This window comes from Streptopelia decaocto (genome assembly GCF_964273445.1).
Source record: "Streptopelia decaocto genome assembly, chromosome: 6".
Taxonomy (NCBI): domain Eukaryota; kingdom Metazoa; phylum Chordata; class Aves; order Columbiformes; family Columbidae; genus Streptopelia; species Streptopelia decaocto.
The window spans coordinates 46,589,872-46,612,370 of NC_138660.1; the positions used below are offsets into that span (position 1 = coordinate 46,589,872).

Genomic DNA, 22,499 nt, shown 5'->3' on the forward strand with positions numbered 1-22,499 from the left:
CATGCTTCCATACTGTATAAATAGTTTTAGTTCAGCTCTCTGAATTTGCAGCTGATGTTTTCTGTGTGCGGTGGCTGTTTTGGTGACTGTAACTCTGATGTGCAAACAGCTTGGGACAGTCCTTCTGCCTCTGGAAGGACAGTAAAACTAGGAAAAAAAAATATGTAGATGTATTACTCAATGAACAATAAGCATTACTCAAAAATCAGTGTTAATCCTATTCTTCTACACTTTTCACTTTCCTATTCATATTCTGAAATAAAATAGTTACAGATGTGCTTTTCCTTTGTGCAGTAGTGAAAAATTCAAATTATACAGGATTAAATATCTTCCTGTTCACCTTCACTTCTGTAAGGAGACGATGTCTAAGTGTTGGTTTAACAGATTCAGTTTTTGCTACAACTTACTCTGGTCTTAGGGTTGTGTCTTTCCCAATATGAAGTAGGAGGGGTATGTTAGCAACTGATGATGCTGAAAGCATAGACTGGAGTTAGTAGCTCAGTGTGGAGGACTCCTCCATGGGACAGTCTGTAGCTGCTCTGGTCTGTGCTGTTTGGAGGAACCGGTGCAGAGAGTGCCCAGGCTTGTGTCAGGGACTGCGTTCCCCTGCCAAAATGAATGAATCTGGGCCTCTTCGTTTGGCAGGAGTGCACCTTCTTTGAGTACTTACACTCTGAAATTACAGAAGCAAAGTTGCATGGCTAGCACATTTTAAATAAAACTATTGAGTAAGTTCTAACTGGAATAAAACATTTTACACATTTCTCAGTGTAAAGGAGATATATACAGATATAGAGATACATACAGCCCCTCAAAGGATAGAAGTAGATATGTATTAAAGAGAGATATATGTTGCCACAGATATATATTTATATATATTTAGTATTTTTTGCTGCTGATAGACCACACACAACTCTGAGATAGAGGTCAAACTTGAAATGTATGAAGTTTCATTTTTTTTGTGTATTATTCATGAACGCTTGCTAGTATGAGACAAAGTTACCAGTGGATACTTTGTATTATCCAATCAGGTTGAGGAGTACTGTTATCTAAAATTATTTAAATTTTGAAATTCCTTTACTAATTTATGCAATGGATTTTCTTTCTCTAAGCAAAGCATCTCAAGCTTGTCTTGATACAGATGCAGTATAGAGCACTTCAGGCAAAACTTCTTCTAGAGCCCTTCACTGTTATTTTGTGAATATTACTATTCTTCTTTTGAACATCAGAAAGGTGTATGTGTTCACACTTGTTATATCTACGCAGCCATTTTAATTTGGACTGATAGCTCATTTTTGAAGTAAATCTCCTGATTGTCCCCACCTGCCTTACTTTGATTCATCTTGGAAATGAAATAAGATGTGCTCCAGCAGTGGTCCTAGTGCATCCTAGCTGCTGGTGGCCATTGAGTCTGTGTGACCAGACTGGAGCTATTTGGAAGTCAAAATCCTTTGAAGTGCTCATAGTTTTAGGACCTCAGCACAAACTATTCTGCTTTACAAACTTGTTCCTTTATCTGCACTACCTCCTAATGTAACCATTGTCCTTTGTTTCACAGACCAGGGAAAGCAAAACCATTTCTAATTAATGTCGTCCTCTGATACATCAGAAATTTTAAATTGTATTTGTTCCACCTCAGATGTGTTCCATGTTGCACTCCCAGATCCAGTTCACTGTATGACTGGATCGTGTGACAGGCCTACGTCTCACTACCTTTCACTTGCAATCGCCAGAATTATTTTGTTGCATTCAATCAACTCTCCCAAATTTTTCATCAAGGTCCGGGAGTTGTAGTTGTTCACCTGAAACTTACATGGTCATCTCTTAAATTCATCACTAGGAAGACGCTTATTGCCATGTTTTGTTTACAAATGACATGTGTAAGGCTCCTTGGAAAAAATGGGCATGCTTTCTACTGTTTTGTAAATATCTTTGCTAAGGAGTAGAAGCTGCCTAGTGGAGCAGCCCATAAGTCCAGTGCAGCCTGGACTCAATTGTGAGCTAGCAATAGATCATTTTGGATAGTTATAAAAGTTCAGGTAACTCTGATGTTACTGATTCAAGTATCGCACTAAAATCTCTTCTGCACAGATGCTGAGCCCTTTTTTATGTAGCTTTTCTTTTGTGATGAAGTGATAGAGTGCTTCAGGATGAACAGCAGTACCTTTTTCCCTCAGAAGCCAACTGAAATTGAAGCAGGGAGCTTCAAAAGCTGTGAGCTGGCAAAGTGTGTTTCCAGTGGAAGGCTGCAAGCTCTTATGTTTCTGAAATGGTCTTCTACTCGACAGACCCTTTAAAATGTTGACATGATGGCATTAGATGAAAGAATAAACAGTCCTCTCTATTTAGAAATGTACCCAATTTAGTAAAACTGTACCTAGAACTGTCATCAGATTTACTACTAGAATTGGTTTTATTCTGTATTTCCCTCACTTAACAATAATCAATAATACAGTTGAAGAGCTTCTTGGTTCTTCTTGATGCTGTGTCAGGCAGTATCTAGCATTAGGATTGAGCTGCGTTAACTCACTAACTGAGGAAGCTTGCTCACTCATTGGATACACTGAATTTAAGCCAATGCTTTGCTATATATAATTTCTTAGGGAAAACCATTTATGTTTTCTATTTCTGACTTAGTTTGTGTTGAATGTTGTAGTGTCTTTTTGTTTAGCACACTCCTAGACAAACAGACTATAAACTGATCTCAACAACTTCAGTCCTTTCAGAGCTAGAATATGTTTAAAAATGCATTTTGTTAATCAAACTCAATTAGCAACTGGAATTCAACATACAGTCAAGTAAAACATTCCTTACAGTGACTCTTCTCAATTGGTTAGGCATTAGATGATGAATTTACAACCACAGGAAAGCAAAATCAATGGCACAGTAGACCTATTTCTGAATGGACCACTCAGCAAGTCTGTCACTGGTTAATGGGAATGAACATGGAGCAGTACATCACCGAGTTCACAGCCATGAACGTGGATGGGCAGCAGTTAATGCAGCTCGACAGTGAGAAGTTAAAGGTATGGTAATATCCCCTGATAGACTTGTAACTGTATAAATTTCTCCGCTTATTCAGACATATTTTTAACCTACAAAGTCTATTTTCCTGTTTTGCTGGCTTTTTAAGGGATAGAGTTTTGCTTTTGAAATACTTGGAGACTATACAGTGAGATGAGAATTCAGTAATTGATTGAATAATTAAAGACAATCCATTTTTAATCAGAAAAATACCAAGTATTTCTTCCTTGCTTGTATCTTGAGGAAATCGAAGTAAGCATAATTCCCCAAAGGGGCTTGATACATCTGTCATCAATCTCAGCATAAGGTCACATCAAAACAAGATCTGGCCAACTTGAATGCATAGAACTGCAGGATCCAGTTTTGGAAATCTCTCTCCTCCACATCTCTTCAAATGGGAAGGCTAAAATTCTACCTGGTGACCTTTTAAATGCTTTTGGTTTTTACTCCTGCTGAAAACATCTATTCTTTCTTTTGAGCCTTTTCTTGCCTCTGGAAGACACATGGTATGGATACCTTATAGTACTATGAAATTCTCTGATTTTCTTTCTCATTAGATTACCAGACTGCATTTTGGATGAGCAAGATGTGTGACTAAAATGAGGCTCATTGGTCTATCCTGGCATAAGGCAAATTATTTTTAATGATCAATAGTGGGATTTGAGTGTTGTAGAAGAAAAATGTGTCCAACTGCATTTTAGAATAAATGTGCAACATTAAATGTCCTGTATTTTTTTAAATAAATATTTCCTTGGACACAGAGGAAATACTTGTTACTAGTCTGTCAAATGACTGTCTCTATTTGGGGAACTTCGGATGTTGATGCTTAAAGCATAATTTACACCTTATGCCAAAGTTCCATAGCGTTTGACCAAGTGCTGTCCTTAACTTGGAATCGGGTAGTGCCACCTGCTGATCAAAAATCATAGTGTACCATTTACTTACTGAATATACTTTTTAATAATACACTTTAAAATCCTTAATATTAAAAATTAAAGAGTAGTTACTGAATATAAATTCTTCTTGTATAAAAGGAGCTAGAAAAATATTTTTAAACTACTACTTATGTTGTTTGCTGGAAATTCTCAGGTGTCTACTGGTGTGTAAAATGGAACGAGCAGCTGTTACTTCACAAGAGTAGGCCCTTGATTCCTTACCTTGTTACCAGATGATAACTTATCATACTTTTGAGGACTTAGGCTTTTATTTTTCAAATAAACAGACTACCTTGCAGCAAAGCGAATAACACTTTCTTAATTTGTTCATGATGAGGTATTTTTATTTTTTCTTTCTTTCCCCCCCCCTGCAAAGGCTTTGGGAGTTTCCAGTCAAAATGACCGATCAACAATAAAGAAAAAAATCAAGGATATTAGAAAAACGCAAGAAAAACTGGAAAAGCAGAAGGAAAAGGTTCAAAAGAAGGAGAGAGAAGTTCGCAAGACTGGCAGAGTGGTAACCACTCTTGAATCAAGCTGCTAAAATGACCCTGTTTTATTTTAGCACAGATTTGCTTCATCTTGAGGAAGTTCAGCAGATTTGTATATAATTGTACAATTGAGGGAGGAGGGAAAGTGCAACAGTTTAACATGGTAGGTGGTTTTTTACTTTTTAATTATGGTCCCTCTCTATTACAACCCAATAAAATGAAATGTTTTCAGTATTTTTATTCCTAGTTGACTCTGCCTGTACTAATAGACAATAATTTAACTTTCTGCCTTAAGTAATATTTGTGCTTCTAAGACCTCATATGCCCTTTTCATTGAAATTGATGTTTGTGAAAAGTAGAATACTGTATTAAAAATCATTCCACTATTAGTCAACTAGCATTTGATAGAGTTGAATTTGATAGAGGGACAATAGAAAAATCCTGCCAACAAATCCAATCTGTGACAGTCTGTTTATGTTGCCACTGAAGATGTATAGTAAAAATTAAGTTTAAGAAAACAGTAATGTCAAATTAATTTAAAAAGAAAGCATGTATTTCAAATTTATGGATTATTTTGTTTAAATTCTTGTATTTCTGGGATTTTCATTCAAGGTTCACTGTAGTAGCACATTGCTTTTGCATTCTATATGTTGCAATTTACTGAGAAAATAACAAGAAATGTTAAGTAGTTTTCACAAACTACATATATTGAGCATAATATTAAGTTTTCTGTACACTACCCAGATGGTGTTGGGACAAGGTTTAAACCTATAAATAAGATCTTTTTTAAACTATTTTTCCTAAATAATACATAGTTTTCTAGATTTATGCTACGAATAAGATCAATTTGCAATACATGTATTTCTCTTTTCTACCTGCTACAAGATTTTTGCGGACCAAATTTATATATTTGCTAATTTTAAACTCTACTGTTTTTCAAACTTAAAATACTGAGGGAAGAATTGTAAGAAAAATTATCACTGAAGCACTGGGTTTCTGCATTGTATTTAAATGTTCAATTGTAGACTACAGGTTATTTTTCTTTAAAGGAGGATTTGATTCTCAGAATAGTTTAGAACATGAATTGGTGTTTTGTATATTTACATACTATTTTCTAGAGATACTACAACAGCACTTCCTTTAATTAGATTATTCCAGAAGTATAGACTAGTTTAAACATCAATTCCACCATAGAATAGACTAGAACAAAACTTACATTATTCATTTATGTGGACCAAGTTCTCCTTTAAATCTATGGACTGTTTTTCATTTTAATTAAATGAATGAACTTCACTGTTGGTGTTTCACAGTTATTTTTTTTGTATAAATGTCTTACGAATTTCAGCAACAGGACTGTGTGGAAATGCTCCTGCACACTATGCATTTCCAAAATAAAGTTTGAAAATCTTGGTAATAATTGCATTTTAAAAGAGGTTCAATTTTCAGGGGTTTTTTTGCATTAAGAAACCATTCTTTGGTCAAGATTTAACTTACTTTGTTTCCAGTAGCTTTGAGTTTGTGCTCCAAACTTACAGACCTCGAGCCTGAGAGGAATGCTGCCATAGTGCTAATAGACGAGAATAAGAAGTATGGAATGATCAAATGCTTAGGGTCACACATGTAAAACCCCTCTGATTAGCTCGGTCAAGGAAGTTTATTTCTCAGTTAAGTGCACTCAGCTAGAACAGGGACTATTGATACAATCATGTATTACCTTTTTCCTTTAAGCCTACTGAACTGAATGTTGCACCCTGTGAAGAGTTTGTTTCTCAGGCAGAAGACTATTGGAAATAATGGTTTCAAAGGTTTGCTTGTGTGCAGAGCTCTGGTAGTTAAATGGGGGTCACAGCAGGGAGGATAAACTCACCTGGCACCTGAGTGTAAGAACATTATCACAGACCACAGCATTTAACATGTCAGGTACTAAAGGAGGAGGCTGGCTCCATGAAACTAGCTCAGTACCAAGCCACAAAATCACCCAACTGAAAGTTTAATTTTTACAATAGTTTTAATGAATAAATGTAGTGATTCTTTCAAAAATGTATGTTAACACAAACCAAGATTAATTTTACAGTGCAAGACAGTTCATTTGCATACAAAACTATTAATCTCAGCATTTGGATAGCTGAGCTAGTATACCAGTTCTCTACAGTGATTCACTTCAACCTAGCCAAGTGTGCTAGCAGTGACTTCAGTACAGTAACGAAACTACTAAGCAAAAAAATTATCTTCTGAACTTCTATTTAAATCAAAAGCAATCAAAGATCAAACTTGTAAGTAGGGTTAAACATTGTAAACCAAAACATTACTACGTTTGTGTTTTCACCACAATCACATGGGGTGGCAGGTGAGGAGATAGATACAAACATAATTACACAGCAAGCTGTACTACTAATCAGAATTCAATTGGTAGCTAGCTGAGAGCATGAAAAGTTTTATTTCAATAATACCATATGAAACACTTCATAGACTTTCTAGAAAACAGTGTTAGATTTTTTTTTTTTTGAAACATCTCTTGTAGTTCTCAGATACTAAAAATCAGATACTAAAATCAGTTCCTTTAAGTTAGTTAAACATTTCCAAGCTGACGTGAAAGCTAGAACATTCAGCTTCAGAGTTGAGTTTTTTTAAATCCCTTGCTGTAGCTTTCAGCTTCAGTTTAGCAAAAGCAATAGCTGCAGGCATTCCCTCTAAGTTTTGTACAGGCCTCATTTTACAACATATGGAATTTTCACATACATCCTCTTGCAGGGTTGAAGAAAAGCACAGCTAGTGATTCTCCTCACTCATAGCCATGCAGGTTGAGAGGTATGCCAGCCACCACTTCGCATTCTCGTGAAGAAGATGAACAGGCCCTCTCGGAGGGCCCACAAGCTTGAGTAGAGCAGGTAACTATACTGTTCTGGTGGCAATTAAGCTAGATTAATCCTCCCTCAGTGTGTTAGTTTAACAGTGTATATTCTGTAAACTACTCCTGTTAAAGTGACCTACAGGAGCTTGACCAGGGCATAAAACCATTTTCTTGTTATGCAGAACTAGGCTGGGGAGGTTGCACGTGATAATCTTTAATCTGGCTCAGCTACAACTAGAATAGCATTACTTAAATTTCTAACATACCAGCTATTCTCTTCACTCTGGTATCTCGCCTTCTACTGTGTGCAGAGCTAATAAACTAGAAAAATGTAGGCATATTATTTCTGAGAGGGATTCAGCATGTCTGCTACAGAACAAAAATCACAGAATTACATGCAATCAATTAACTGAGAAAGGCTTAGTTATTGATGTCTTTAACTGTATCACTCTTAAAATAGGGATTAGGCATACATAGATGTGTATGATTTGAACAAAGGTGGCACAATAGGGATTAAAAGAGGTTGAATCCTTTATTAAAATAGGACTTTGTACCTGATATATTATACTCATTCCTTTCTGTCTTCCCTGTATGTTTTGACAGTTTGCCTTTGACTGATAAAGACATTCTGCTTACCTCATGTATTCCGTAGTGTGACCTCCAGTAACTATAAAAATGAGGCCAGAAGCATATCACAAATGTATTTTCAAAACCTGTTAATTCCACTTTTTAATAAATACTCCTGAGAAGGTAGTTTCTATTGTCAAAGTAATAAAAATGCCCTGAGGGCAAATTTTAAAAATCTGTTTATTAAAGTAGTTTCCATTTACAGCTGTAACCTGATATACCCGAGTCTGAGATCTCAGTAGGGCTAGAACACTGATACTGTGTTTTGGTATTACCTACAGAAATACAAGCAAATGCAAGATAGCATCTTTACTATACACAACCCAACACTACTTGTTAATTCACAATGATCATGGCAAAAGAAGTTTTTCAGATGTATTAAATATGCACTTTACAACCAAACAAATATGACTGATAACATATACCTGAGATACCTTATACCAGTGGTAGCAGCTAGAACTAAATTTTTTTTCTTTTGTTTATTTTTAATCCCTACAGACCTAAGTGTGATTTCTACAGCTGCAAAAAACCTTGATGTAAGCAAAATATCTAACTTTGCAAAATTAGGCTTCAGCATGCTTAAGTAAAAGAATAGGAAGTGCCATACAGCTGCAAACGTATAGCAATGAGTTCCTCCAGATTTCTTACATGAGTTTTTCATTAATAATGGAAATATGCACTGGTGAGCTTTTTCAATAGTTCTTCTATCAAAACAATTTTTTAATTATATGAATTAATACATTTCTCACCAGATGTGATACAGATTGCATTTGTCCCTACAAAACCAAAATAACTGCTTCTTTGACTTGACTTAGCTACTGAAAGTAGTCATAAATAGAAAGTGGAACAAATTAAGTGTGACCTTCTCACTTAAAATTTAAAAGTATGTATGGGTTTGGAGGTTTTCTTAGGTTTTGGTTGATGTTTTGTTTTTAAATTCCAGAAAAGAATAATTACATTGAACCTTTTGTTACTCCACTTACAATTATCTTCACGTATCAAATGTGGCTCAGCATCTTGGTGTAAATCAGGTCTTTTAAATTCCCTTTTCAGACATATCTACTTCTTACAAACTGTTGAGGAAAATGCTATATACTGCGAAAAGTGGTCATGTCTTTTGGCTCACTGCTTGGCACACACCAATCATCTGCTTCATGGTTTCCTTTATAATGTTTCCAGGCTGCTTTGTTGTACACAGGGAGTCTTTCAATTGATTCTGTTGATAAGGCCTGTAAGTAGAGAAGACTGTAGCTGACAATTCTTTTAATCAAAGTTACAGTAACAGATCAAGGATTTCCATTAGCAGTTGAATTAGAGTTGCCGATAAATTTTAAATAGTAAAGTGTTGCATCATACCTTTATGTAAATAACTGCATCTGTACCATAGCCTTCTAAGGAATACAGTTTGAGGTCTCCTTGGAAATACTGTGCATACAGACGTGATATGGGTAAGCCATAACCAAATCCAGCCTGGTACAGGAGAAAAAGTGTATTTTCATTAATTGCATCAAGCAGTGGTGGTTTTGGTAAATAGACAAACTAAGCACATGATGTTTGAGAGGAAGAGAAGTTGTTCAAATGTAAACTTTTATACCCCCCAGAACTATTATAGAGCCCAGAGACAGAAGAATGCATGGATGATTGTGATTATGAGAAAATTGTTTTATTCCTTTGTCAGACAGGGCTGCTACACAACACTTCTTGTATTATGGTTGCTTTCTCAAGAAGAGATGACACCATTAGAGAAGACCACACTGAGTCTCTCTTATGCATCATGGAGCTGCTAATCTTGTAATATGAATACTGAGTACTTCAGTCAGATACAGTTCATCATGGGGATATGTAAAAAAGGTCCAAGAAGCAACATCTATGAATTTGTAGCTTTTACTAAAATTCTGTCTAGCCCTGTTTCCAATAGCTGGACATAGCCCTGAAGTGTTAAGTACATATATATATATATATGTGTGTGTGTGTGTGTGTATATATATATATATATATAATTTTTTTTTTTTTTTTTTGTCTACTAAATTTTAGAGGTAATCTCTCAACATACAGGACACTTCTCTTTAAAGACCTAGTGTTTAATGAGTTGCACAGTCATACAGATGCAGAACACTGTATACATTTATAAAACACACTCTGAATGATGCAGTGTGAGAGAATACATTCAGGAAAGCTGTTCAGAGCTTCTTATGGAGAGCCAAGGCTTTTTTTCTTGTGTATCTATTAAGTTCACACAAAACCAAAGTAGCTACTTTGTATGCCCTCTCACATCTGCATTACCTTCATCCTTGCAGGGGGATGGTACAACTGACTGCACGGTACAAATAATACTATGGACTTGATCCGAAATCGTTGCTATAATTATTTTTCCTTTAGTTTAGTTGCCACAACAAGAATTCAGGGTCCTGTCCTTACTGCAGTACATGCAGCATGGCTAAGTGTTCTGCTTTAGGTAGCTGATCTGTATATTTGGTACAGAAAAACAGAATCTTGAACAAGTTTAAATAGTTTTGGGTATTTCAGGATTTTATGGAATTTTCCAGTTATTTTCAGAAAAATATTTGAATTAAGCTATAATATTCAAATGGTGATACTTGTATCTATAAAATCAGTACACCATAGCTTTGGCTAAGTGGTTTCTTTTGTGAAAATTAAACATATCCAAGATGACAAGGTATAAAAGATTGGCATACCAAAGGTGTAGCTCGTGATGTCTCAACGCGTGGACGTGGTGCTGTTGAATACATGTAGTTGAACAGTCTATCAATTTTCCTCATAGGAACACCTCCACCACGATCACGCATCTGGAACAAGAAGGAACATGTAGCATTATGTCCCTGAATACATTTTATAAAAAGACAACTTCTTTCAAACAGTGATCCAGAGAAAGTTCAGGTAAAACATAATATAAAGTTGTCTGTATTAAATTGTGGGTTTTCTTAAAGTCTCATCTCTGAGCTACAGCAATGACCAGAGAGAGAATGAATCCTTTCATCCCTTGACCCAAAACTTTTAAATAAAATACTACCATAAGAAGCATTCATAACCTCCTGGAAGCAAGAAAGTTCTACTTGTATATTACTTTAACCTTGTTCATAACTCAATTTTGTCTGAAATCAGTATCTATACCTACTAATTTTAGCAAATGCCAGGTTCTGTGTATTTTTATCTCAATTTCTCAGGAACAATGCCAGTTAAATACAATCTATTAAAACCTGTTACTGAAGAAGTAAGTCAGAAGAACTGTTTTACCACAGTTTTGTCAGAGCTATGAAAAAGCCAGTGCTTGCAGTTGGTCTTTGAAATCCAACATGGATGTTGTACAGAAGAAAAAGAAATTACTCTGCAAACTGTACTTCAGGGAGGTTTGATTTGCATGGAATATACAACTTTTTTTTCCCTTTTTTTAGTTGCGTCACATCTTTATAGCTCTGTCATTTTCATGTACAAAATGCTGATATTACAATTCTGTAAAGATGCTACTTTGCTTATAAGCTAGGCATGACATGAGTGTGACAAAAGCACAGAATTCTTTTGGAGAGCCTTCAGTGTGACCGCAACCTCTTCATAATTTCCTACAGACTCAGTAGTATGTGAAATTCCATAATGGTCTTGTTACTTGCAACTACATCATTACATACAATCTATTTTTTGAACCAGATCACCAGCTAAAGTTAGTAATACACTGCCTATGACAAGGAAAAAAATAAAAACTATTCAAAATAATTTTTAAAAAAAAGCAATAAAGTTACCTTCACAGTTAAATCCTCGTTTCCCAGTGTGACGTATACATGAATTGGAGGATAAATGCATCGATCAGCATTATGTTCCATGGTGGCTCTCATCGCATTCTGCAATTTTCAAGTACAACTTAAATCCTGTTCTTACTGTTTTGGTATGTTATCTTAAAATATCGATTTAGAAGAGTTATTTTTGTCATATATTTCAGAAACAGGACAAACATATATGGTTTTAGAGCACTTTTAGATACTTATTCAGTATCAGTATGTAGTTTATTAGAATAGACACCAAATATTTAATTTTTTAGAACAATATTTTAATGTACAGTTTTATTTGTACAATTCTTTATAATGCATAGTACATGCAATATGACACAAAGATCAAGAAAATGTAGAATTGAACTGCTTGAGGAAAGCTCTATAGAACCTGTTGCACCTTATACTAAATTTGAAGATGTCCCCAAAATTTTATATCTTATTCTCACTTGCTTTATTAACTAATGTTTTTATACATTTTAACTTTCTTTTTGAGAAAGCTGTCTACTCAAGAATGTGTTGGATGTACTCAGTGGCAAGGCAAAGGAGATACATCTTCCAAAGCTGTTCATTTACTTTGCAGTTACTGTTTGTCTAAATAGTACAATTTAGGTACCTTCCTGCAGTTGAACAGCAACAGGTTTTAACTTGCAAAAACACACTGTTATTTAGAATTGGTTCAAAAGTCAAACAAATACAATCTCAGTAAACAAAGAAGTATAAAAGAATTGTATAAGTAGACAGACCTTGAAAAGTTCAAAAACCATGTGATAGAGATGTGATGGCACATACACCACTTGCATGGGCTGTCCTGGTGACTTAACTGGAGAAAAGAGTCAATTAAATAGCGAACCACATATATTTTATTCATTCCCATAGTTATTTAAAATGTGTATTTGTACTGTTGAAAGAATTTACAAGCGAAGCCAATTTGAACAGAAATCTTTTGGAAAGTTGTATGTTAATCAAAAGTCATAGTCCGGATTTTCAAATTTGCTTGCTGCATTAGAAATTAATCTTAAAACCCACTGTGGCATCACTGATTAGGTCATATCATAGTTGCTTTCTAACACCTCTGAGGAGGTTATAATGAAGACAGAGTCAGGCTCTTCAGGTGGTGGGGAGGACAAGAAGCAAATAAGATGAAATAACAGAGGTTTATACTGGATATAGACAAAAACTCTTTCACCATGGCAGTTAAGCGTCGAACCAGGCTGCCCAGAGATGTTACATAGTCATTGTCCTTGAAGGAATTGTAAGACCAAACTGGATAAAGCTTTGAGCAACTTGGTCTGACCTCACAGCTGTCCCTGCTTTGAGCAGGAGGTCAAGCTAGAAGCCTTCTGAGGTCCCTCCCAGCCCAAATTATCTTATGATCCTATAATGCACCAAATAGTAACTACAGCACAACCTATTCTTGGATTAATTGAGACATTAGCTGATTTCTAACAAGAAACCCTACAAAAATATATAGACAGTTCTGTCTAAAAAAACTGGTCTCATTTTCAAACATATAAAAAGAAATTCTAGAAAATACATCATGGGAACATGTTCATTATATCAAAAATTAAGGAAAGGTTGCTCAGAAAATTCTTCTGGCTCTTAAGGTCCTTTCAGTTCAACAAATAATTTCTCACCAGACTGCGTTAGTGACCAGTGCTTTATGAACATAAATGTCAAAGACCAGTGATGTCAAAAGATCTAGAACAAATTATGTACCCAGCAAAAATATAAAAGCTGGGGGCAGGGGGTGGTGGAAATAATGGGCTCCACTCTCAGCTGTCAGCAAGGAATGTGCATGTGGCCTGGATCAGGTTTAACTCACCTTCACAATTCACTGAGCAAAAGGTCAGTCCTTTTATAAAAAATGAACTGTTTGGTCTGACTTCTGGAACCCATTCACCTCAGTACAGAGAATTAGCTAGTGTGACTGATAGTTTCTTACAAATGATTTTTGTGTTGTGCTCTAAAGACGGAGAGAGGTAAACCCTTTAACCTAGATACAGAATGACAGGTTTTGTACAGTAGGAAGAAAAGATCTGTAAGGTGTAGTCAAGGCCACACTGTCTTTGCCTTTAGCTTCACAGGCCACATTACTGTGGTTGCACTTTGGCTTTTGTAATTACTTGTAGAAGCAGTTTTGATTGCTTGTTTTTGTAGGTTGGTCTGAACTTGGCATTTAGTATCTTGAAAAGTACTCTAATGAGTAGTGTCAGAAAAGCTCTTTAGCATTCAGCAAGAACCATGAGGACAATAGCTGCCCTCTGAGTTCACAGCAACACAGTTGTAAACTGTTTTCAAGTCACAGCCAATGGTTTCAAATAATTTTTACCACAACTTGAGTGGACTATATCTAACTACAGCTGCAAGAACCTGATAGCTGAATAAGCAAGAGAAACTAGAATGGAATGTTTAGTATAAATCTTAAAAGTATCCTAAGAAACGCAGACTGTGAGATGCAATAGACAGTGTAGGGTGAAGACATAGAAGAAACCTTAGCGGGGGGAAGGAAGCTGCTAAAATCTGTTACTTCAACAGCTGTAGAGTCAAAATCCTTTCTACTGATTTCAGTTTTCTAATTAAAGGAAGGAATAGGGAAAGCCTTCTGCCAGATTAAAAACAAAAACAAACACCCCCCCCAACAGTAGATATAGAGAATGAATTATCTATATGGAAAGTGGACAGAAAACACTTCACCACCAGCTACTTTAGAAGAAGCCATTGTTACGTTTGAGATTGCCTCATCCCGTATTCACTTACCATTCAGCTCTTCAAGGATGAGTTCTGGAGAGCTCATGTAATACAAATCACAAAGTGTCTTGGCACTTTCATAGCCATCTATAATAAAAAGACAGAAAGTTACATTTCCCTCTTCACTTTTTTTTTTTAATCCTTTACAGTTTGCCAAAAATAACCCCTAAAAAACAAGAAAGAAAACACTGTAGATGTGGACTCTCGGGAAGATTTGGTATTTTCTCAGAAAAAATTGGTCTATTGGGAAAAGCGACAAAATTTTATTACACTTTAAATCAAAACTTCTGCTCTAGGCATGAAAGAACTAACAGTATATGTATATCAAGATGTGCATTGGCTCTCAGTATAGACATTCATGTAAGTTTTCAGGATTCTTGTTCATCTGCTGAATTTACCTCTAATAACTCCAACAACATTGCAGCTAGGATCAATGCTTCCAATGTGTTTTGGATGAGCTGGATTCAATTTCCCACCAAACAGCAAAGCTGCCGAAAAGAAAATATTATTTAATACCTAATTTTATAATTTTAGTTTGTGTCTTCATTTTTGCTAAACAGAAATTTATAGGCAACCTATAATTCCGATCTTCACCATACCTGAAAGCCTACTGTTAATATTTTAAGAACTGTATTGAGTTTAGTAAAGCAAATTGTGTACTCCTAAGAAGCATTTAAGTACATACTAAGTCATTAAAAATGAAAAGTAAGTATACTGATGCAGTACAGGTATCATTTGCCCTCTTTTCAACACTGGCACTTACAGTGTTGATTAAGGAGCATTCTAATTGAAATGCGACTCATGTAGAAACGGTCTAAAAAATACTGCACATTCTGTGAGGTCACTGGATCAATGCCAAAGCTCTCCTTGTACTCTACTACTCCTTGAGCCATCGTAGGAATTACATCATTGTGTCGATTCCGGATTTTTATGACAGTATCTGTAAAACTAAAATTAATACATTGTTAGTATTTCACTCTCAAGTCGATTTAATACTGGCAAACAGCGTATCTGCCTACAAAAATGAAGACAATTATGTACAGGAATATCACAGGTCTGCCTATGGCAGTGAGACAAGTCAGTCTTTAGAGAATATTTCAAGCAACTAACATCGAAACAATCTGTCTTCAATCATTCTTTACTGTTTACAAAATCATTATTTATTATCTTCATTACTGCCAAGAAAAGGAGAAGACTGCCACCATTTTCATGCAGATCATCCCATGCCTGCCAAATGGCAGTTATTATCAGCCAGTGATGACCAAACCTACTCTACAGGTGAAAAGCTCCATACATCAGTTCCAACATTACAAGTAAGGAACTGGTAAACATTTGGTCAAGTTTAATGTATTCGTAGCTTCTTCAGTGTAAAAAAAAAGACCTGACCAGAATGATACAGTGTAAAAGTGTTTTGTTTCATGTTTTAATGTACCCTCCTTTTAGGGACAGGGGATAACATTACTGCAGTTCTTATGTAAAGACTGGAGATAGCTGAAATTTTTCTTAAGCTATCATTTTCTTGCCAATCCTTATACATAATATTAACATAATATTAATATATGTGACAGCAAATCCTTACCTATTAACAACCCCTGAATCTTCTGAACTTTTGTCTTTAAAGTCAAGGATCTCCTGAAGACTTTGGACATACCTTTAAACAAAAGAAACATGACAAAAACCAATTCTAGTATTTTCCCCCAGATCCCTTCAGTTAGCAATTTATGGTCTACCAAGGTTGCTTATTTCAGATCACTGTATTTGATATATCCCATTGACCTATTCCCTGTGAATTTTGTTAGATCTTTTTGAATCTGTTAATGATGTTTTCTTCTAAAATTTCCAGAGCAATGAATTCCACAATTTAATTAGAATGCATAGAAGATCATCCTTGTGCTTTAAACCCAGTAGGTGATCACTTATTTGCAGCCCCAGCTAGTTCCTGTTATTAGAAAATCTTCCCAGCTTGTTCAGGATTTAAGTATTTCTGCCGTCCCTTTCCTTAGATGTGTATTTTCCAAGCTGAAGAATTCTATTTGGTTTCTTCTCACGCAGAAAATGTTCCAACCCTCTGATTATCCCTCTCGGTCTTTTCTGTTCAGGATGGAGTGACTAAAACTGCATGCAATTCAGGGGAATAATGGGCTAACACAGTGGTACAATTGTATTCCTCCCCATTTGTCACTTAGTTCCTAACACTATTTGCCTTCTTGCCCATCAACTGGCACATTCAAATATCCCCAGTAGCATCAAAATGTCTTTTTCCGTCGTAAGCAAGCAAGTATACAGGGGGAGGAGGCTCCACCCCATGCTCTGCTTTGCATTTGTCCAAGTGAAATTCATTTCCTATTTGATCCATGTCATTTAGTATCACAAGAATTTAAGCATTTGTGTTTCAAGAGCCTTTGTCTTCATTAATAGCTCTTTTTATATTAGTCACCTAATCAATACCACTTCTTCACTGGCAGATTTTCTGTTCTCTTAAAAGATTTTCCAGATAGCCCTGTGCCTTTAGCAGTTGCCAAGCAATCTATTTGTTTTGCTTTCATCTTACAAGTTTTGTCTCACTATGTGTAAGTTCCTTACTTGAAAGCAAATTTTACTTTACAAAGGATGTCCTTTTTATTTTAATACCACTGTATTCTTTCTGGTTTAAATATTTTGGCTCTGGGAGCTTCCTGTTGCTCTTCCTTTGTATTTTCCACACCTTTACTCTTAATCTGCAATAACCTGTCTTTTAAATGGTTTCAACTAAGTTTTGCAAGTATTTTTTGCATTAGGCTGCTTCTGTTGGTTTCTTCAACTAGCTTCTTCATTTTAGGTAATTCTCCTATTAAACATTGTTCTGGTGGATTTTTGGTTTTACTGAATTATCACACATAACTATCTGCAGTAGTTAATTATTTCTAATTCCCTTTTGGGTTCTCTAATTGCTTCTAAAGATTTTTTTCCAAGTCTGCTTATTTAGTTTCTGTTCTGATTTGTGTCATATTGGGATGTTCACTCAGTCCAAGTAAGTATCACAGTATCACAGTATGTTTGGGATTGGAAGGGACCTCAAAAGATCATCTAGTCCAATCCCCCTGCTGGAGCAGGAACACCTAGGTGAGGTCGCACAGGAACATGTCCAGGCGGGTTTTGAATGTCTCCAGAGAAGGAGACTCCACAACTTCCCTGGGCAGCCTGTTCCAGTGCTCTGTCACCCTCACTGAGAAGAAGTTTCTTCTCAAATTTAAGTGGAACCTCTTGTGTTCCAGCTTGATCCCATTACCCCTTGTCCTATCATTGTTTGCCACTGAGAAGAGTCTGGCTCCATCCTCATGGCACTCACCCTTTATATATTTATAAACATTAATAAGGTCCCCCCTTAGTCTCCTCTTCTCCAAACTAAAGAGACCCAGCTCCCTCAGCCTTTCTTCATAAGGGAGGTGCTCCACTCCCTTAATCATCTTCGTTGCCCTACGCTGGACCCTCTCCAGCAGTTCCCTGTCCTTCTTGAACTGAGGGGCCCAGAACTGGACACAATATTCCAGATGTGGTCTCACCAGGGCAGAGTAGAGGGGAAGGAGGACCTCTCTCGATCTACTAACCACCCCCCTTCTAATACACCCCAGGATGCCATTGGCCTTCCTGGCCACAAGGGCACAGTGCTGGCTCATGGTCATCCTGTTGTCCACCAGGACCCCCAGGTCCCTTTCCCCTACACTGCTCTCTAATATGTAATCTCCCAACCTATACTGGAACCTGGGGTTGTTCCTGCCCAGATGCAGGACTCTACACTTGTCCTTGTTAAATTTCATCAGGTTATTCCCTGCCCAGCTCTCCAGCCTGTCCAGGTCCCGCTGGATGGCAGCACAGCCCTCCGGCGTGTCAGCCACTCCTCCCAGCTTGGTGTCATCAGCAAACTTGCTGATAGTACACTCAATTCCCTCGTCCAAGTCGTTAATGAATATATTGAATAATATTGGCCCCAGCACTGACCCTTGGGGCACTCCACTAGATACTGGCCTCCAACTAGACTCCGCACCATTGACTACCACTCTCTGGCTTCTCTCCCTAAGCCAGTTTGCAACCCACCTCACTACTCTATTGTCTAGACCACACCTCCTCAACTTAGCTGTGAGGGTGCTGTGGGAGACTGTGTCAAAGGCTTTACTGAAGTCAAGGTAGACAACATCCACCGCTCTGCCACCATCCATCCACATCCAAGTGATGTTCATGTAATGAACACATGAAACGTACTTTCTATAGAATAGAAAGAGTTACTCCTCCAATTTGTGTACATGCAGAAGGTCACCCTTAAAGGTACAAAATGATGTTGTTCTTACCAGCTCTGCACCAGCTGGACTGAAGGTGTTTTGAGGAGGTTGTCTGGAAGCAGGCTTATTTCCTTCATTATGTTTGCCAGTCTCACAGGCAACTCTTGTCGCAGAAACATAAATGAAGTCTTTTCACAAGCATTTTCAGATCCTAAGACCAAAATAAATATATGACAACATCAGAATAAAGTCAGCCCTCATGGTAGAGAACTACACAAACTCTTACTTTCTGGTGTAAAAGGTCTGTGGTTTGGTTTTAAAGTTGACTCAGCCAGTCTGGTAAGGTAATGTTTCTTTCATGGCAGCAGCCAGCTTACAGTTCAAAATGTAAATTCATATTGAAACCTACCAGCCTTGTTATCATAACAAGAATCTTCGATACATAAAGAGTAACTTGTGCAATAGTTGCAGACCCATGCTATTCAACTTTAAATATTGCCTTTATCCGTGTAAATTGTTCATTTTATTTGCAGCAAACATTGACTGTAACGAGCACCGGTCAAACAGTATGTCATTCTGAGTGTGTCAGAGCAGCAAATGAAACCAGCACAGGAAACTATGGGAGGGATGCTTGAGAAAGTATCATGGTCCTATACACCCTGCTGGATCACTGATCTTACTGAATTACCATAAATTCTGTGATATTTTTTCATTTTCAGCTAAATCTGTTGTAGTTTAAATGCACTGTCTTACAGGAACAGAAGACAGATGAATGAAGTCACATAAACATTGAGAGATAAGTGAAAGTAGGACAGCTACTGTGCCTTGTCATTACAGGAGTAGTTCTCACATACATTTTCAATTTTTTTACATTTTTAAAAGCTAGAAGCTAAATTACTTCACCTGTTGATAAGTGACCCGTCCTTTTATAAGGACAGGTGTGATCTGTGTGAGTGACAACTGTATGTGGTTATTAGGATCTATATCTAAATTTCCCCCCACAATGGTTGATTTAGTAGGTGAGAAAGGAGAGTGTGGAATGGGGAAGATGCTAAGGAATGCTGTACTTCATTCTCAGCCAGACTTCTTTCTAGGCTTCTAGAGTGTCATGTCAACAGCATCGGGACTTACTAACCTGTTCATCTGCTGCAGTGAAGTACATACCTCAGGCTTGGTGTTTCACAACAGGTAACTCCTAAAAATTAACTCTGGTGTTTCTGCTCTGTTCACTCCTTCTTTTTGGCAAGGGGGAGTTGGGGAAGAAGATTAAAGGAGGGGAAATGGAAAAAGAAGCTGGGGTAGGGTCTTAAACAGGAAAAATCTTCATCAAATTGAAATGGAGTAGTTTTGTTTAATACAACAGACTCAGATATGTCATAAAGGACACTGATGAGAGAATGTCAGTTAACTTAATAAAAAAGTAAATAGCTTATAAGAAGTTCCTCCCCAGTGACACCAGTATTATACACTGTCTACATCTGACCTCCGCCCAGAACAACTCATTCTTCTCCCTAGTCAGATTACGTTTTTGACATGACTGTTACTGACCTTTCCCTTTTCACAGGTAAAATTCCATTAACAAGTCAGATTGAAGGTATTAGAATTAAAATATAATCTTCACATGCCTCAGATACTCAGCAAATGTCATTTTACAAATTACTTCTGTATCTGGAGGCTGTATCTTTACAATCCTGGGTCAAATGTGGAAGACAGCTTAGGGTAAGCAAGACTTCAGTGAATGGGCAAATGACTTTGTTTCCCTGTGCAGAGAATGGATACAGTCCTAGAGAAAGTACTGTGCGCCTATAAGCCAAGGTGTGACTGATGGATGTGATCCAGGCCTATGTTTGCCTATGGAATATTTTGTTTCCTACATCGAAGCCTGGAGGAACTAGAAGCAGACTTCTTTGTTTTTAAAGTTAGCATTACCAGATTTTATGATTTTCTTTTTGACTGCTCTCACTCTAGTGAAAGGAGCCAAAAAAATCCCCAATGAAAACACCATCAGATTATAATGGCTCCAGAATATCTTACAAACACCATCTCAATGTTGCACTCTTCATTTTTTTGCCTTTTTTATTAGTTTTACTATCTCTTATTAAACCACTAAGTAAAAGGCGGGGGAAGTTTTCAAGATTACCTTGTGTTCAGGTACTAACAGCAAAAAAGTAGCCTGACTTTTGGCATTAGGAAATACTGTGCCTTGAAAATAAAACACTGATTTTAAAGTGAGCATTATTTTATCGGTGTTCTAGTAGTAAAATAATACAGGTCACAGGGAGCTCCAAATTGCAACATTCTTTGCTTAAAAGTATGGTAGCGACAGAATATATGTTGGGACATATATATGTGAATATATGTTTTACTCCTGTAAAAACCTAGAGTTTTAAATGTTGGATATATTTCATTACAATAGATGGATGAAGTGACAGTGGCTAGTTAAGATTAACTTTTCTTTGTAAGTCTTCCTACTTATACAAAGTCTGGAGTCTAAGGATGAGTTCTTAGTTATGTTTTACTTACAAAAATGTAAAAAACCAATAGCTAGTTAAATATTTATATACAACATTCATGTGCATGAGAGTGCTTTGGGTACAGAAACAAAATGTATTATAGTATGGCTCCATCCCCAGACTTTGAAAAGGTTTCTCAGTGTGACTTACAAGACCTTCTCTATGTAGTCTTTGCTTTGAAGCAGAACAGAACAATTCATGTGATCCCTTCTGTCACCAAGCAGCCAGTCAAACCTGGGAGCACTAGGAGTAGTTCTAGCACACAGTGTAAGACCAGAAACAGTTTACTCCTGTTGAAGGCTGGATTCCTAGTTCTCCGGGATGGCTCCTGATGTGTGTGTCCTTCTCCCACCCCTAAACCAGCAGCCTGTGGTGAGGTGTTTTTGCAGGGCACACACGTGTGACTGACAAGTGCTGATTGTCTCAGCCCCTCGGCGCCAGCTGAGGTTCAACGTTTCACGTGTCCGATAAGCCCTAAAAGGCTGCGTGCTGAGAGCTTGCCAAGGGCTTAACAAGCCTCACCTGGGTCACCTTGTTAACAGTACCAATTGTCATAACTATCTCCACCCTCTTCCCCAACGCTGCAAGCTTTGCAGGAAAACAACAAGCTACTTTTGCAATGCCCAAAACTGCGAGTTTTCAGCGACATTTCAACCTTGCCACAATTCCAGGCTCCGGGGAAGGAGCCAAGTGGGCTCCCTTCTCCGGGAAGGAAGCGGAGCCATGTCTGCCCCAACGGGCGGCGCTGGGGAGCGAGCACACACTGCGGGGCGCGCGGCAGGGGCAGCTCGTGGCCGCGCCGGCGCCGCGCGCCCCGCTGCTCACGGCACCTGCGGGCGGTGCGGCGGGGAGGGCCGGGCCGGGCACCCCGGGCACTCACCGAAGTCCAGGAACTGCTTCATAGAGAGCGGCGAAGGGGAGAAGCGCGAGTAGAAGTCCACCTGCTGCGGGATGTTGCCCGGGGAGGCGCCACGCAGGAGGGCGCGTAGCAGCCTCATGGCGCCGCTCTCGTCCCCCACAGCTCGGCTCAGCCCGGCTCCGCCGCCATTTCCCGCCACGCCAGCTCCCCCGGCCCAGGCCGCGGCCTCCGCCGCACGACCGGGAGGAGGTGCCCGAGGAGGTGGGTGTCTCCGCCCGGCCCAGCCCCACGCAGCGGCGGCGGGGCGGCTCCGAGGGAGCGGGGCGGGGGCGCCCCGAACAGCCCGGCCCCCGCGGGCAGGGTCGCAGCCCCTGAGGCGGCCGCTCAGCTGTTCGCCGGGAGGGGGCGGCGGT

At 38.0% G+C, this 22,499-nt stretch overlaps 2 protein-coding genes across 4 annotated transcripts in view; one reads left to right on the top strand and one right to left on the bottom strand.

Moving 5' to 3' along the window:
- LOC309441665 (neurabin-1-like) overlaps positions 1 to 5,743 on the top strand; it is a 42,606-nt gene extending 36,863 nt beyond the window's left edge. For all 3 annotated transcript variants that reach the window (XM_082056582.1, XM_082056581.1, XM_082056583.1), the window contains 2 exons: positions 2,838 to 3,026; positions 4,336 to 5,743. In XM_082056582.1, coding sequence (XP_081912708.1) covers positions 2,838 to 3,026; positions 4,336 to 4,503 — 357 coding nt within the window. In that variant the 3' untranslated portion in view covers positions 4,504 to 5,743. The remainder of the gene's footprint in view (positions 1 to 2,837; positions 3,027 to 4,335) is intronic.
- Positions 5,744 to 7,808: 2,065 nt separating this feature from the next.
- PDK1 (pyruvate dehydrogenase kinase 1) lies at positions 7,809 to 22,499 on the bottom strand. The gene is made up of 11 exons (XM_082056587.1): positions 22,108 to 22,499; positions 18,784 to 18,925; positions 16,038 to 16,109; positions 15,222 to 15,406; positions 14,857 to 14,946; positions 14,468 to 14,545; positions 12,454 to 12,530; positions 11,684 to 11,782; positions 10,625 to 10,735; positions 9,285 to 9,398; positions 7,809 to 9,157 (listed from the first exon to the last, which is right to left on the bottom strand). Exons 1-11 carry the CDS (start codon positions 22,223 to 22,225, stop codon positions 9,017 to 9,019), a joined length of 1,227 nt encoding a protein of 408 aa, XP_081912713.1. The 5' UTR covers positions 22,226 to 22,499; the 3' UTR covers positions 7,809 to 9,016.

What these genes read in the sequence shown, in the direction of transcription:
- PDK1 (XM_082056587.1), bottom strand. Translation starts at nt 22,225, where the DNA reads ATGAGGCTGCTACGCGCCCTCCTGCGTGGCGCCTCCCCGGGCAACATC. An exon ending in GATTCAGGGGTTGTTAATAG is followed by an intron (nt 15,407 to 16,037) that starts GTAAGGATTTGC and finishes TATTAATTTTAG; the next exon opens with TTTTACAGATACTGTCATAA. An exon ending in CATCCTTGAAGAGCTGAATG is followed by an intron (nt 12,531 to 14,467) that starts GTAAGTGAATAC and finishes TCTTTTCTCCAG; the next exon opens with TTAAGTCACCAGGACAGCCC.